Source organism: Cicer arietinum, chromosome 7 (assembly GCF_000331145.2).
Source record: "Cicer arietinum cultivar CDC Frontier isolate Library 1 chromosome 7, Cicar.CDCFrontier_v2.0, whole genome shotgun sequence".
NCBI classification, from domain to species: Eukaryota; Viridiplantae; Streptophyta; class Magnoliopsida; order Fabales; family Fabaceae; genus Cicer; species Cicer arietinum.
The window spans coordinates 2,552,333-2,569,716 of record NC_021166.2 but is presented as its reverse complement, the minus strand read 5'-3'; the positions used below and the strand labels follow the sequence as shown (position 1 = coordinate 2,569,716).

The window sequence follows — 17,384 nt, the reverse complement described above, 5'->3', positions numbered from 1 at the left end:
TGTCTCTTGAATTAACTTTACAACCAAAGTTTTAAGATAATAGAAAAATGTTGAATTCTTATCATTAGTGTAAAACTGATATTTTTTTATTTTTTTTTAATTGTAGCTTTAGTTCTCTATATTTACCAATTTACAAAATTAGTTTTTTTATATTAATATTTTTGGTATTTGTTATGATCTTTTAATTAAAAATGATAATTTGATATATTTTAAATAATGTGGTGTATAGTAAAAATGTGTAGAATGATTAACATTTATAAAATTGCAACAAATTCTCTAAAAAATTATTTTTTAATTTTATATTTTTTTTTATTTTTATAAATAAATTGATATAATGCATTTAGATGATTCTATATTATGAGAATGTATGTTATATCATTTAAATATATCAAATTTTTATTTTTATTTCAAAAATATGAGATTATTATTATTTAAAATATGAATTATTAAAAAAAATCAATATTAAATATTTTATTTGAGACAATTAACATATTAAATATAAACACCTCTTTCTAATCAAAATTCTAATTTAAATTCATGAAGTTGTTGGAATATTCAACTTTAAGTGATCTGTAAAACTGATTTATATGATAGGATATGACTCAGTTCTTTTATAGTAATAATTATTTGTATTATTAGAATTCTTATATAATAAAAAATATAATTTTAGGAAATCGTGAACGAATATCTGCCCAACTTCATTTATTTTCTTCTCCAAGAAGTTCAGAGAATATTTGTTGTGTTTTTTGTCGTATCGACAAGATCACAAGGGCAGTGGATCATCCACATGACTAATGGAATCCACCTACGGATCCACATTGATCTTTGTGATTTTCACTACAAAGGAGGTGTAAAAAATACCTAAACTAAAATACAAATAACATAGCTTGTTTGATTGTTCCACCAGGTAATTAACATGTGAACGATTAAAAACTTTTATTAATGCAACTGTACCTTTTTTGAAAAATAACTAAATACCTTTCCGTCTTATTTTATTATTTAATTTTTAAATATATATAGTTTTTTAAAATAATTAATTTTATTTATTTATTTATTCATTATCATTAACTAAAAAGTTTTATAAATTGAGATATAATAATATATTAATTAAAGAAGTAACTAATATTATATTAGCATTATAAAATTATAAATAATTTGAGGAAAAAAATAACCACCGATATATTTAAAATAAAATAGAAGAAATAGTTCACAACAAAAAACACAAAATAATTAGTTCTTAATTAATATCATTAATTATTATTATTATTATTATTATTATTATTATTATTATTATTATTATTATTATTATTATTATTATTATTATTATTATTAAGGTCAGTAACGTTTCTGTGCATCTAATATAACTGTACAACGTTTTATTAATATAGGTGCTCTAATATATATATTTTTAAATATAATAAAATAAAAATGATTTTTTTTTTGTAAATATTTTTAATCTCTTTAAAATTATAATCTTTCAAATATTGGAGACTATTTTTAATTCCTGTTTTGATTTTTAGGGACTATTTTTAAAGACTAAAAGTATCAATTCTTTTACAAGAACTTTTAAAATAAAGATTAAAAGTGAAAATAAGAAAAGTTAGGATGATAGTTTTTTTACATAAACTAAAAATAAATTTTATAAAGACTAAAAATTTATTTTATTTTTTTTCATAATTAAAATTGTTATTTATTTTTATTAAAAAATCCATTTTTAAAATTAAAACAATGTCTCTAAAATATTTAAGACAATCCTAATTATTATTAACATGTAGACAGACATTAACGTGTTTGTTTATATAATTTTTGTATATATACAATTGTTATAGATTTTATTGTTACTGTGAAATTGGTCTTAATTTATTAATATAGAACTAATTGTTGAGACAATAATATATATATATATATATATATATATATAACATATGAAAATGGTGATGATCATGAGTTTGGTTTCCTTTGAAATGAATTTATAGTTATCATGTTTAAATAATTGTAAAATTCCATTATAAGGAGTGTAAATTAGGAGGGTGCTATATGTTTATTTGATCCAACAATTGTGAAGAAAATGTTGGACGAGGATGTGGAAAGAGCGACACCTACTCATTATAAGCGACACCTACTCATTTAAGAGCGCTTAAAGTTATGGAACGAAGTTTCAATGATGAAGTTTACATTCTATAGTTGAAATAGCTTGGAAAACTAGGTTTAGTTCCTATAAATGCAATGTAAACGCGTATTTCTCCTCTTACAGAAATTGAGGGGACATTGGCATGTGCATTCGCAATAAATACATCGTAATTTTGTTTTAAGACAAAGCCTTTTGGACTTCTATTCACTTTGAGATAATTGTAACCATTTACGAGTTTAAAACAAATGTGATACAATGTTTTCACATCAAATATCATTTTCAAAATTATTTTTGTTTCAGCCAATTAAGAACAAATGAAAAAGAGTGGGTTTTATGATTTTTTATTCAATTAAGATTAAACAACAAACAAAATTAAAGCATCAATTCAAAACATACTAAGATATTTGGTAAAATTCTTCACTGTTCCAATTGCCATTCCTGAAGTAATATTTGATTTTGAGCATCATTTGTTATTATCATAGATTACCATTTGATTATCTATTCTCAATCAAATTTAAAATTAATTAATCCTAATTTATAATTAAATTAAACATATATTTTTTAGTCTATTAGATTGATAATAGTTTTAGATTTCCATAGTCGTCAACAATGAATAAACTTCAACGATGACTACCTCATCTTCGACAAAGTTTGAAAGTATAAATAAATTACAAAATAAATAATAGAGAACTTTTCAACTATATGAAGCTCTCAAAACTGATTTTCCAACTTCATATTTCCTTTATTAATATATCTTATATATAATAAGGCAACAATTTAGAATATTTCCGAATATACCTATTTGATACTTAAAGCTTTTTGAAACAACTTTACAAAAATATATAGTAAGCCTTAATTAGATTCTAAATAAGTGAAATAGGCTCTGAGTGAGGAAAGATCATGAATTGATAACAACATACTACCTCGACTTTGAGACTTTATTTTCATATTGAATTTAGTTGAGTTTGACAATTGCATTAGCAACAAATTGTTGCTCCTTCTCTTAGCTTTTTCCATGGTCCTAAAATTGTTCAATTTAGATATTTATGATATTTTAAAATATATCTTTTATAAGACTGAAAAATAGAATTAAAAATTATATATCTTTTATCGATAATTAACTGAAACGTCCAACTTTATTTGATTCAATTGTCATTGTCGATAATTATACATTTTAATAAAAAGTTATCTTAATTTTGATGTAACAATGTCTCTCCATTGACAGCTATAAAAATTCATTGTCCACATATTTTCAAATTTCTGAGTAATACCTTCATTATTTCCCTTGGAGGAGCCCTATATCTTCATTATGTTTATTTGTTATAAATTACTTTGCATGGTCATCTTTAAACCCTGTCTCTTAATGGACCCCCCCTGAAGCCCAGTGGCGAATATAGATCCAACATTATTGTAGACAAATGGATAGTGGAGTTAGGTTTGCATTCCACTAACTGTGGAATCTTACAATGGAATTTAATTTTTTTTCTTAATTCAATTATCAATTATGTATATATATATATTGATGTATTGTTGTTGAAGTTATACCGGAGTATAAAAGCTATAAGGTTGATAATAGTTGTGTTGAACAAAATAAATCTCCAGCCATAAACGTTTGTCTTTATTTGATGCAATGTTTTTATTAATGAGAATATGACTCACCCACACCTTGCTTTACCTAATTAACTGAATACATACATAAAATTGGTATAGCTATATGTAGTGTTTGGCTGACACGTTCAATTTGAAATCTTGCGAAAGTTTCAAGTAAAACGTGAAATCAAAATATATTTCATCTAAAGTTCATTTAATTTGGATTTTTTTTAAAAAAAAACGTAAGTAATTGATAAAAAATTGTAGATGGACAATTTATATTATTTGATAAGAATGTACTTAAACTACAAAATTATCATTTTCATGTAAATTTTTTTTAGGCCAATATTCGTAGATGCATATTAGGTCAAGTAATGTCAGACCTATATATATTGGTATATGATATAGGACTCTTGTCCCCACAAAAGAAAACATTGAATAACAACTGTTTAATAATTTTAGTTTTTCTCTATATAAAATAAAAGTAGTTGTCACTTATATACAAAAATTAAGAAAATAAACGTAAGAAAAATTATACGCGATAAAATATAATAAATTGATAGCAACTTTTATCAAAACCATTCTAAAGTGATCTATTTTTAACACTATAAGCACTTACAATAGTAGAAAATATATTATATCTTGAAAAAAAAACTAATTAATCTCGTATATTTGGGGTTTTGAGTTATAACTTTTTTAAAAAAAAAATCTTAAAATGTTTTTATTTTATAAATATATTATTTTTCGAAAAGTATTGAATAATCATAAAATTTACACTTAAACAAAAATTTAATTTTTTTTCTATCTTTTATTTTTATTTTTGTAAATGTGCTTAAATTTTGTATCTAAAATATTACGTCTACGCAAAAGTAATTATTTTTTCTTATCTATTATAAAAAGCTTTTGCATACATTCCTCTATACAAGTGTTTGAATAATATCTGTGAGTACTTTTTAGTGGGAAATCACCTAATTTTGATTCCCTATAAAAAAAAAATATTCTGAAGAGAGTTTCTATTTTTATTGGTGTTTTTTTTATGATCTCTGACAGTTAATTTTGTGTTTTATCTTTTAAATTATATCCTCTATTTAACATGAATTCTGATATTTATAACTTCTGAAATTCAATTCATCTAAACTTTGTATAAAAATACTTATTACATACACACCTTTTAAGAGTTTTGATAACTTATCATATAAACTTGAGTTTTGATAACTTATCATATTAACTGATAAGCTAATCCTCTTATGGTCTCTCAATACCCAACATAGTGTAGCATATACATTTTAAAATGTTTACTATGTGAATTTTTATTTGCTCCCCTGCCTGCACTAAGGAAACAAACAGGTTTCATGTTATGACCTTACCAAACATAGAGTCATATATTGTTATTTAATTTCTTATTTTATTTTTTGAGGCATGTATCTTCCACTTTAAATGATCTTTTGAAAGCTTTGTGGTAGTGCTTATTTATCCAACATAATAATTAAAGATGAGTGGAGCTGATTCAAGGAAGAAAGTAAGAGATAATTAGATATGTATATAAATAAAGTTGGAAATGCTCAAGATAATATATTTAATTTTATAGTGCGGAATTTACTTATCGGATACATTATCGATTCAAGAATGAGTTGGGCAACAAAATTAAGGATACAATTGGCATCAGCAAAGGAAGTATTTTCTAAAGTAAAAGGTCACATGGGGAGAGTTTTCTTACGTAAAGATGGAGTAATCAATAATTTAATTTTGTTCCTTGAATTTTTGTTACAATAGTTTTTGAAATATATCAAAATTTTTTAAATACATCTTTTATAAATTATTTTAATTTTTTAATATATTTTTAATTAGTTAATTAGTTTTTAAATATATTTTTTATTGTTAATCTATAAAATTATTTAAAAAAATATTTTAACCACTAATTTAAAATTTTGATACAATCAAAAACTACAAATAGATCGTCTCACAAAATCAACCTAAAAAAGAAGGTAAGGGAAAATATACAATTGTTAGAAAATTTTCCATTATCATATATATCATATGCTAAGGGAATTAGTAGGGAACTTAGAGCACTTTTCACTGGTGCTTAGAGCACACTTATTTACTAAAAACTAGCTAATTTAAATCTACAATAAAGTTAAAAAAATTAGAGGTAAAGTGAAATTTTTGTGGCAATTATTATTTTTTGCTAATTTAAAAGCTACTTTAAGATACAAATTATTAGAAAATATACTAAAATACAGGACCGGACTAAAATATTTGTAAGCCTAAAGTAAATTCTAAAATGAGGTTTCTTTAAAATAAGGCATGATAATATATATTTAAATCAGCGATCTTAGGAAAAATTAAATAAAAATAAGCAAATCACATTAATATATACCTTAAACACGAATTAAGATTGATTGTAATGTGTAACTTAACTGATAAAATATAAGTTGTTTAATACAATATTATATTTTATATTTTAATATAGAATATCGCAATTATGTGCGACTTTTTTTGCTATTTCATCTAAAATAATAATAAAAATAAAATAGAATTTTTTATTTTTTTAGACAAAAATAAACTACAGTTTTAATATTTTTTATTCGTAAGCTAATAACATACATTAGACTAATCCATGACGACATAAACACAAGGAAATTAACCTCTTGATTTTACAAACCACTCAATTAAGAGTTGTCTAAAAGTAAGAGTTGTTAAAATGAGACTATCCATTCATCCATATATTAATTCGGGATGAGCCTAAAAAACTAACACAAAAATAATTGGATCTTCTTGAAAAAATAATCCAATTCCAAGTTCTCAATGTGATTTTGATAAAAATGTATAAGTAAAAGTTTTTAACTATTATTATTTATTTTTAAAAAAACTATTAATAAAAAGAGATATATATTTAGCTAAAGCTTTTAAAATTTTAAATTTATAAATTATTAATTTAGTTTAACTAAATGAATAAAATTTCAAGTGTAATTAATGTTATGTAAAAAAACAACGCATGCATTCATACATAGATTGTGATTAAATCAACAATGATTCAACTCACTTCAAATTAATTTAACCTAACGCAATTAGATTTTAATTCAAATAAATTGTATTGGATTATGAGGGGACCAGTCAAGAAATCATCGCATATATATATTGTACTAACAATATCATACTATTATTAAATTTAATATTATATCTTTATAGAAAATTTTAAGACATATATATATATATATATATATATATATATATATATATAAGATTCCAAATTTTAGTATTTATTATCTACTTTTTTTTATGGGACTTGTAATCACAATTAATATATCAATAGATTAAAATAGGCAGCTAGTTTTTAGTTTAATCGACTAAACAAGTTAGTTAAACCTATTTTTAATAAATTATATAAAATACCGATTCTTTTAGTGTAACTTTAATTTTACGTATAATTGACAAAATTATAATAAATTATTTATATAAATTACATAATATAACTTTTGTAAAATTACAATGGAATAATATAATTTTGTTATTCTCCGTGTAAAATCAAACATGCAAATCTCAAAATATTCCTACGAACTATACCCGCTTTCTTAAAAGATTATGTCATTGAAATTGGTACCATAAATAATCTAAAGCACTGTTAGGATGCTGGGCCCTATGATGATTGCTCAACAAGTAACAACGTCTAGTGGACAAGTTTCACTAATCCACCATTTTGTGTACGTTTGTGGCATTCGACAACACTTTCGCATTTTCACAATAGCTTTATAAAAAAGTTAACAAAGTTTATGAAAAATGTTAATTTTAAATTTTTCAAAAATAAATAAGTCACAAAAAGTATATCTTAAAAAAAAATACATGTTTAAAAAATCTAGTTATTTCTGTTAGTACCGCTTAAATAATAAAATATTAAATTTATTGAAGCATAAATCGAACCCACAATACCTTTCATCTTTTTTCTTTCTTTGTATGTGTGTGAGTTTCGCAGCTACTATCTTAAAAAAAAAATGGAGTTTAAAATCAATAACCAAATAATTTTCTGGTTGCTAGAGTCAAAGGTGACACAGTTGTTATAGTGGCACTTTATCTCGCACAGTGCCGTGTTCTTAAATTATTGCGTGTTAGAAAGCATATAGGGACATATTATATGATAGCATTCATATGTTACTAATTACTAAGTGGATTTTGCTGAATCCCCTTCCCATTCTTATACACGATCCATAATTTAATTTTGAAAAATAATATTTGGGTAATTCCATTTTCAAACGAAATATTACTTTGACTTCCCAATCATTATTTTCCAATTGCAACAATAATAGTTAGAAAGAGAGATTTTAATTGGTCTTCTGTCTAGTTAGTGGGATATCTCTTTCCTAAAAAAGGTAAGGACAACGTATCAAGCATGCGCACGCCCTATTTTTTAGTTTAGATCAACAATAATTCAACTGGGTGGTATCAATTAAAAGATTCCAAGTTTTTTTTTACTCTTGAAATTTTACTTTTTATGAAAGTAAATCAATATTTCCTTCAATTTTAAGCAAAAGTAAGATAAAAAGTTTAATATAATATAATCTAAATTTTAAATTAAATATATTAATTTTCTTTAATTTTACTTTTGTTGATTTTTGAAACTGCAATAGTACATTTCATTGATAATCAAATTTCAATACAAAGTGGAATATCATAAAATAAACGGAAACATGGTAAAAAAAAATAGTGTTTCTTTTACAATAAATGAATCACACATTTCGCTTAATGTTGTAAGATCACTTACACTGGAGTTGAAAAATAAGAAGAAAACAGAACTATGTCAATGTAGTCATAAGTAATTAGAGATAGACACAGAAATTTTGATTTGTGAGGGTCATATTTTTTTCTAACTGTTGTTGTATATATAGTACTACAAAATAATAAATAATCATTTTGTTTTTTAAATATTATAATATCTGAATTTATCAAAATTACAAACACATTTTTAAACGCCTCTTTATTAGTAATTTTATAGACTAAAGTGAAAGAAAAAAAATTAAGGACTAAATTATTTAATTAAAAGACATATTTAAAAATTAAAATGACTCATAAAAGATATATTTAATTTTTTTTTAAATTTTAATACATTTAAATAAGGTATTTTTGGGTCTAAAATCGTGCCTCCAAGATATTTTGTTATTTTCTTTTATTTAAATATGTGATTTTCATACAAATTTAGTTTTCTTTCGTATTTCTTTTTATGATCTCGTTGTTGTGTGTAATTTTGTATTGTTTGTCGTCTCAATAAACATAATATATTTCATCGTCTCAAAGTGATGTTCTTAAAGTTAAAGATACGTGTTATCATTATTAAAATCATTTTCGTTGATCAAAAGACTTTCAAACTTATAGTTAATTTAGACAAATCAGATATCACGTATAATCAATTTGAGTTTGAAGTGATTTTATTATAGTCTCTACATATTAAATCTTTTTACTCATCATCTTTACCCTTGACAATTCGAAGCTCCACAAAAGAGACTAGGTGATCATCCATGGAGGTCACACCATCACAAACTATTTTCAAATATTTTTCTAAAACAAATGAATGATACTCACAATGTGTCCCTCTCTCTTCCCATAGTGAAGAGATTTTAAGCTCCATAGAACAATTCCTACTTCCCGTGAAGCTTTGTAGGTGTGATTCATTTGTTTTTCTAACAAAATTTGAAAGCACTAGTCAAAAAATGTATTTCCAAAACAAATAAGTCAGATTATTTCATACATATTAAAAATATATATAAATAAAATATTTTTATTAAATTATCTTTTTTAAATGTGTGTATATTACTCATAAATGTATAGTACAAAATATTATATTAAAAATAATATAATAATATTAATTAAAAATTACAATCGAAAATTGAAATAGTAAATTATTTTGAGACAATTTTTTTATAAATAAGATCAATTATGTTAAGATTGATGGAGTAATTTAAAAAAAAAAATATTTCTTTATTTTTTTTATGAAAAAAAAATTATATCTATTACGACCACTTTAATAGTTATCAGTTTATTATGGACCACATTGAACATGTATAAGAATCCAAAGAACAGCAGAAGACTAATACAGAAAGTAAGACCTGACACTGTTTGGGAAGAGTATGACTATTGGGAAAACGTAGCGCGCTAACAAAATGGGCTTAACTACTAAAACTGGGCTTAAGGCACCACTTAATCGTGTTTGCTACCACTGTGCAGTCTGCATCCACGTACCATTAAAATTCGAGTAAATACTTGTTTTTTTTTTTACAACACTTAAAAATCATTGTTGCCTTTTGACACTTCCCCCAATTAAATTCCAATTATATTGATATTTCAAATTTCAAAATAGTCTTTTGTTTTATATAAAGTTGATTAATTTGGTGTATTAGATTCATTTACTTGAAAGTTTTCGAAGTAATTCAATAATTTTAGTTAGGACTTTGAAAGAGTTAGATGTAAAAAATTGATGGTTCAATCTAAACTACTAAAATTTCCCCCTCATGAAATAGTACCAAAATTGTGAATTTTAAGCACCGTAATAACAATATAGAGTCTGATCGTTATAAATAATTTTACAATAAATGTTTTATCATCGCTATTGTTAATAAAATATAAGACAATACAGACAAAAAAAAAATTAAAACAGTTAATACGACTTATGTGTTGGGTTTTCTACGTCCTTCGATTTAAGTTATTTTTTTAAATAATTCTTTTTGGAAAAAAAAAATCAAACTATTTTATTTTAAAAAATATATATTAAATTACCGTACTTAAAAAAAAAAGGATAATCGTCATTTAAAAAAAATTGAAGAACATCCTCTTTTACTATGAAAATTTCATTAAAAAGAAAACTAAAAGAAATCCTCTTTCGAAAGGGCACTTTATACCACAATTTTTTTTCATCGGTAGAAAATTAATATTATAATATAATTCATTAAATTTGTTAAAAATCAATGCACAAAAGTTACATAAATCAACTAGAGTTGTACCTAATATTTAAAAAATATTTTTTAGTATGTTCAGTTAATCGACATAGTTTGTATTTTTTTAGCACTTTTTCTATGTCGTTTATTTCAGTTTGATACTATTTGGACGCTCTCTTTTACTTCTATGTGTTTCAAGATTGTGATCCATGATTTCACTTTCATTTAGGGTTAATATCATTCGTTAGATATATGTAAAAATTATTCTTTGCAATTTTTTAATACATTAACAATTTTGTATATGTCAAACAGATGCACTAAATAGTTTTGACGAGTATAAGAATATGCAATCATAACATGTAAACAAGACACATATATAGTTTGAAAATTCCGACAATCACACAATTTTCTTTGGTCGCACCTCTTTTGAGTTTATTGTTTCATGCACAATAAAAGAATATCAGTTTTGATCGAATCACATTACTTGTTGAGTGTTAAACTTACAACATTCCTATTTAATCTTGTTAATGCAATTTTTTATGAATACCAACAAAAAATTAATGATGTCGGATGTTGTTATCATATAGTGTGTACCCCAGTCATTTTTTTTTTACGTATAATTGTTGATAAAAAAAAGTATAATTTTTTTTAGTAGTATAAAGTATCTTTTTAAAAGGGGGCTTGTTTAAGTTTTTTTATTTTTTAAAAAGAACGTCAAATAGTCATTGTAAAATGAGAATTGTGCAAACAATTCAATAAAACATGGTCTATAATTGATAAGAGCCCCAAATAAAATTAATTTTTTAATATAAAGATTATTTTTTTAAGTTAAATATATTTTCAATCTCTAAAAAATTACAAAATTTTAAGTTTATTCCCTAAAAATGAGCTCCTAAATTGTAAGGACCCCAAAAAAATTTATTTTATAATATAAAGGTGATTTTTTTTTTGTTAAATATATTTTCAATACTTATAAATTTAAACATTTTAAATTTAGTCTTTAACAAAGTTTTATTCACTTCTAATCTATATTTTGATTCTAGAGATTTTTTTATAGGCTAAAAGTATCAGTTTTTTTACAATAAAAAACCTTCTCAAAATAGCAACTAAGAGTGATAAAAAAAAATTAGAGACTAAAAAATTGAGATTTTTTTTATAAGAACTAAAATTAAATTTTATAAGGGCTAAAATTTATTTTAATATTTTTTAATAATTAAAATTGTACTTTTTTTTATTAAAGATTCAATTTTTAAAAATAAAACATGTTTTTAAAATATTTGAGACGGTCTTGCTTTTCATGATCTCTTACAAATGGCGATTATTTCTTTTCTTAGTTTAGTACATACTTTTTAAAAGAAAGTAGTTTAATAAATTTTTTGAAAAAAAAATTATTTAAAAAAAACCCTCAATTCAACTCTACACCTGCAACAAATTATTTTACTAGTAAACATTCAAATTGGTCCAAGGTATCTTAATATGAGTCACTTTAGTGCATGAGAAAAAATAATACATAAACTGATCCTTGATAAATACATAAAAGGGATATATTAAGCTTGCATTAAGTTTGATATATATTTGATATTAACTTTTTTTTTTTTTGCTCAAGTATGAGGTAACGATAATTACATATCATTGTTGATGCATAAATATTTTTAGGTCAAATTAATTCCTCTTAATATTATTTTAATTTTAATTTCAAAATTAAATATTACATATATTATAAAGACTAAATATTTATATATAATCGATTTTTAATATTATGACATAAAGATTATTTTAGATGTTATTTTTTCTTAAAGACTAAAATTATCCGTATTTAAAATGTTAAGAACCAATTTAAGTCTTTAGTCCTATTTTATTTATTCATTTTTAATCAGTGATTTACATATTATTTAATAACTTTAATTTAGCTCATCAAATATGTATTATAATAACATCTCCGCATACTGTGCATTGGTTCTTAAAAATTTAAAAAGGAAAAAAGATAGTTTAAAAATTATTTATTTATCAAAGAAAATATTATTTAATTATTTGTGTGTATATATATTCTTGATGTTATTTCTTTAAATTTTGTCTCTTTATTGTTCCCAACACACATGAACACATTTATATTTTTGTTTCTTTTAAAATTTGTCACTTTATTGTTCCCAACAAACTCATGTTTCATTCTTCCTCTATGTTTTGACCGTTGCTTTTCTCAACGTCTCTCTCTCTCTCTCTCTCTCTCTCTGAATCAAAGCTCCATCTTGTTCCCTCCCGCTGTCGCCAGGTACAGTTCTCTTCATTCTCAGCTTCACTTCACTCTTCATTTCTATTCTCAAACAAACCCAATACCTTCTTTATCATCTCTTCTTGTGACCCTTTTTCTAAATTCATTTTTTTCTTTCTATTTTTTGTTCCAATGTGACTCTTGATTACTTTTCCTTTATAGTCTGTGTTTTATTTTTTTGGAGTTTTAAGAAAAACCCATATCGAAAGTTCCAAGCTTTGTTAATATTTTCGCATTGTATTAAAAACATAGTTTTGTTTTCTTGAAAGCATAGAAGAAAAAGGATTATTCTTCAGGAATCTTTGGCCAGTCTCAATTTTCAATAGCCCTTACTTGAAAACAAAGAAAAGCATCAAACTTTATTATCATTGATACTGATACATTACTAAAATTAATGTTTAATTTTTTTTTTCAATTTAATTTTTATATTGATTTTTCTTGGTTCTGCAGATTAAATTTTGAGGATATATAGAAGAAAGTTATTTGATTTCATTTGAAATGCAAGGCTGAGATATATAAATTTGTAGGGTTTTAAAGTATAAAGATGGGGTGTTCTCAATCAAGGTTAGATGATGAAGAAGCAGTTAAGCTTTGTAAAGATAGAAAAAGATTCATAAAAGAAGCTGTTGAGTTTAGAACTCAATTTGCAACTGGACATATAGCATACATTCAGTCTCTAAAAAGAGTATCAGCTGCTTTGCTTGATTATTTTGAAGGAGATGAAGCACTTGAGTTTTCATTGGATTCATTCATGACACCGCCTTCCAAGAAGAAAACTAGTCCTGCATTCATTCCGATATCGAAAAGTTCTTCATTCGGTCCAACAGTGATTGAGTTTGGACCAGATACTACAACTTTGAAAGTTAATTACTTAAGGCCGAGTGGTAATCCACCAATTTTGGTTGAGGAAAGGCCTCCATCACCCGAAATGGTTCGAATCGAAACATATTCTCCAATGCACCAATATGATGTTGATGGTTTTTTCGCTATGCAATCGCCGCCTGTGAATGCTTCGATTTTTGCTTATTCTCCTAATAATAATAGGCCTATTATTCCTCCTCCTCCACCTCAGTCTTCTCAGTGGGATTCTTTGTGGAACCTGTTTTCGTCGTTGGACAATTATGGTTACCCTACTCAAAGTACCTATGATCAGATTGTAATGGATGATGAGAACCGAGGACTGAGGCAGGTTCGCGAAGAAGAAGGAATACCAGACTTGGAATCGGAGGAAGTAAATACTGAACAAGAAGGTTTTGTTGTAAAGAGAAATGTAGCAGAAGAAGAAAACAAAATTGATGTAAACTCCTCTAAAGAAGAAGTCATGGTTGAAGATGTTGATGAACATGAGGAAGAAGAGGAAAAGAATGAGGATGGAACAGATGTTAAAACCGAAACTGCAAAAGATATATCAGACTCACAAGGCAATGGCAGTGAGTGTTTTCAAGTATCAAAAGCTCAAACTGCTGGTCACATGGAATCCATCCATAAAGAAATGGCAATTGATAATCAAGAAGGTGAGGAAGAAACGCCTGGTTTTACGGTTTACGTGAACCGAAGGCCGGGAAATATGGCAGAAGTTATAAGGGATCTTGAAGCTCAATTCACAGTTATATTCAATGCAGCCAATGCTGTCTCAGCATTGTTAGAGGCCAAGAAATCCCAATATTTATCCAATTCTAAGGAACTGTCAGGTTTGGTGAAAGTGCACAATTTTATATTTTCTATTTGTTGAAAGTGTTCATTCATGCTTCTTCATTTCATATTGTTCATAACTGTTCCATAGCCTAAAGTTTCAAGAATAACATTCATTCTCAAAATGATTATTTATGAAGGAAAACATGAACTTTGCTGTTCATTTGGTGAATGCATTTCTTTTCGCTATCCAAACTCGAGCCGAATTATAGAAGATGTGTTTGCATTGTTTACTGAAATGATCTTGCTTATTCTCAAGTCCCCATTTGGTTTTAGTAGATCATATTTTCTTTCATTCCATGTATATATTTGTAAATTTTTTGGAATATAAGTTTATATTATATTTCTTTTGTAGCATCAAAATTGTTGAACCCGGTAGCTCTTTTTCGCTCAGCTTCTCATCGCTCGCCCTCATCGAAAATTATAACAAATTCTTCAATCACTAGGGATGAAGGTTATTATGATGGCATCGATGATCCATCGGAAGAACATTGTGTGTTTTCTGTTAGTCACCAGTCAACATTAGACAGGCTATATGCATGGGAGAAGAAGCTCTATGAGGAAGTTAGGGTATAATTCTGAACTTCTTTCTATTAGTGAACTATTGAATGCATTTCATATAAGATCAAATTCCACATTTTAATTTAATTCTGTAATTTTTTATATAGGGTATAATATTCAAATCAGAACGCCTCTAATTGTAGTATAAAACTTTCTTATGTAACAGATACCAACTTCAACTTTTTAATTTAGTTCAATAGTTTCTCTTTTAGTCTATCATATTATTATTGTTGTAGGCCGTTGAACACTAACACTGACACGTCGATATTGCTAATAATTTGAGAAAATGAATTAATTGAACATAATCACATTTGCCGATCATGTCGGTGTCAAAGACCAGGCATGCATTTGGTCAGCAAGGTCGGTGCTACAGATTACAGGTCACCGTGCTTAAGATGGCATACAATATTAATAATAGGAAAGTTAATGCTATGTTCACTTTCTTCTTCAACAGTCTGGAGAACGTGCTCGACTTGCATACGAGAAGAAATGTCTGCAACTAAGGAACCATGATGTAAAAGGAGAGGAACCCTCTTCTGTGGATAAAACAAGAGCAGCGATTAGAGATCTACATACACAAATAACAGTTTCATTACACTCAGTTGAATCTATTTCAAGGAGAATTGAAACTTTAAGGGATGAAGAGTTGCACCCCCAACTTCTTGAATTGATGCTAGGGTACGTACGAAAATCATTAATTATTTTTCCCCTTAAAAAATTTAACAAACTGATAAATTTCCATTATGTTATTGTTAAACCATATCATTGCTTTCTAGAATACTTAGCATTAGGGCCATCAGATTTACACATCATCTGTTTAATCTTGTCTACGTAAAGACTATATACCTACTTTGGTGCAGACCTTTTGATCATGCCTTTCGTTTTCTAGTCCTAATAAAACTACAAACTCAGTTTGTGATTGTTATGCTTCAGCTCTTGTTTCTGATTTTTACATAAACAGTATACTGTAATATTAAAGGAGATGGATGACACACTCTACGTACAACATATCTAATGCAAATATAGCTAGGGGCCGTTAAAAGAACCAAAAACTAAACCAAACCGCGTAAAAAAGGAACTGTGATGTGTAGTTCACAAACGGAACTATACCAGTTTGATTCAGTTCGGTACTTTTCAATGCGGTTTGGTTTTTTTGTTTTTCTACACAGTCTTGGTTCAGTTCAATTTTTTATTTTTTGACTGTCCTAATATCAGTTAATGTCAATGATAGCACTTGGTATAATTTAGTTTTTTGTAACGGTAGTTTCAGTTCAGTTCGGAAATACAGGACCAGGGCACAGGGATGGAACATTAATTGTTCGGTTCGGTTTTCTTCCTGAACCAAACCAATGCATGAACAATCCTAGATATACCACACTATAATGCCTTGTAATGTAATTAGACATAAAACACCATGACTTTCTGATTCTGACATATACAAACTACAGGCTAGCAAAGATGTGGAAAGTGATGGCAGAATGCCATCAGACACAGAAGCAAACCTTAGACGAAGCCAAGATTATTCTAGCCACCGTTCTTGATGCCAGAAAGCAGTCTCCCATGGCAATAATTGATCCAATCAGGTTCGCACGCTCAGCCTCTAATCTTGAAACTGAGTTAAGGAACTGGCGAAACACATTCGAAGTATGGATCACTTCTCAGAGATCCTACATTCATGCTCTAACTGGATGGCTTCTCCGGTGTATGACATGCGAGCCTGATGCATCAAAGTTAGTATGCTCTCCTCGAAGGTCGAGCTGTACTCAACCTTTGTTTGGACTTTGTGTTCAGTGGTCAAGACGTCTAGACGGCGTACAAGAAGCAGCTGTGCTTGATGGCATCGACTTTTTAGCAGACGGATTAGGGTCCTTTCATGCGCAACAACAAAGAGAAGATAATGTGCAAAATACGACAATTGGATCCAAAGAAAATATGGATATGGTGGAAGTTGGTCAGGTAGGAGGAGAATTGGCAATGAGTAGCGAGAAATTGGGAGAGGTTGGTATTAAGGTACTTTGTGGTGGAATGTCAAGTGTTATGAACTCAATGGCAGAGTTTGCTATTAGTTCTGCTAAGGGATACAATGAACTTATTAAACAATGGGAAAGTGTTAAGTTGCATAAAACTTGTGAGGCTGAAAAATGAATACAAATGATTTTTACTATTTTAGTTAGCTGGTTAGTTATTTTAAGGGTAGGTTTAGATGGAGGGAAAGGTTTTA

At 26.5% G+C, this 17,384-nt stretch overlaps 1 protein-coding gene across 2 annotated transcripts; it reads left to right on the top strand.

Annotated features, from left to right (window-relative positions):
• Window positions 1-12,760: 12,760 nt before the first annotated feature.
• LOC101505055 (uncharacterized) lies at window positions 12,761-17,378 on the top strand. 2 transcript variants are annotated; one of them, XM_004507829.4, is made up of 5 exons: window positions 12,761-12,910; window positions 13,361-14,601; window positions 14,958-15,172; window positions 15,618-15,841; window positions 16,612-17,378. In XM_004507829.4, exons 2-5 carry the CDS (start codon window positions 13,455-13,457, stop codon window positions 17,306-17,308), a joined length of 2,283 nt encoding a protein of 760 aa, XP_004507886.1. In that variant the 5' UTR covers window positions 12,761-12,910; window positions 13,361-13,454; the 3' UTR covers window positions 17,309-17,378. The 2 variants fall into 2 exon arrangements, with proteins under 2 accessions (XP_004507886.1, XP_027192305.1); XM_027336504.2 differs by having other exon boundaries at window positions 12,786-12,910; window positions 13,438-14,601.
• Window positions 17,379-17,384: the final 6 nt, after the last annotated feature.

Bases quoted from the DNA above. Each gene is read 5' to 3' on its own strand.
- LOC101505055 (XM_004507829.4), top strand. From the start codon at position 13,455: ATGGGGTGTTCTCAATCAAGGTTAGATGATGAAGAAGCAGTTAAGCTT. The intron at 14,602-14,957 runs GTTTGGTGAAAG...TTTCTTTTGTAG, and splicing joins CAATTCTAAGGAACTGTCAG to CATCAAAATTGTTGAACCCG. The intron at 15,842-16,611 runs GTACGTACGAAA...TACAAACTACAG, and splicing joins CTTCTTGAATTGATGCTAGG to GCTAGCAAAGATGTGGAAAG.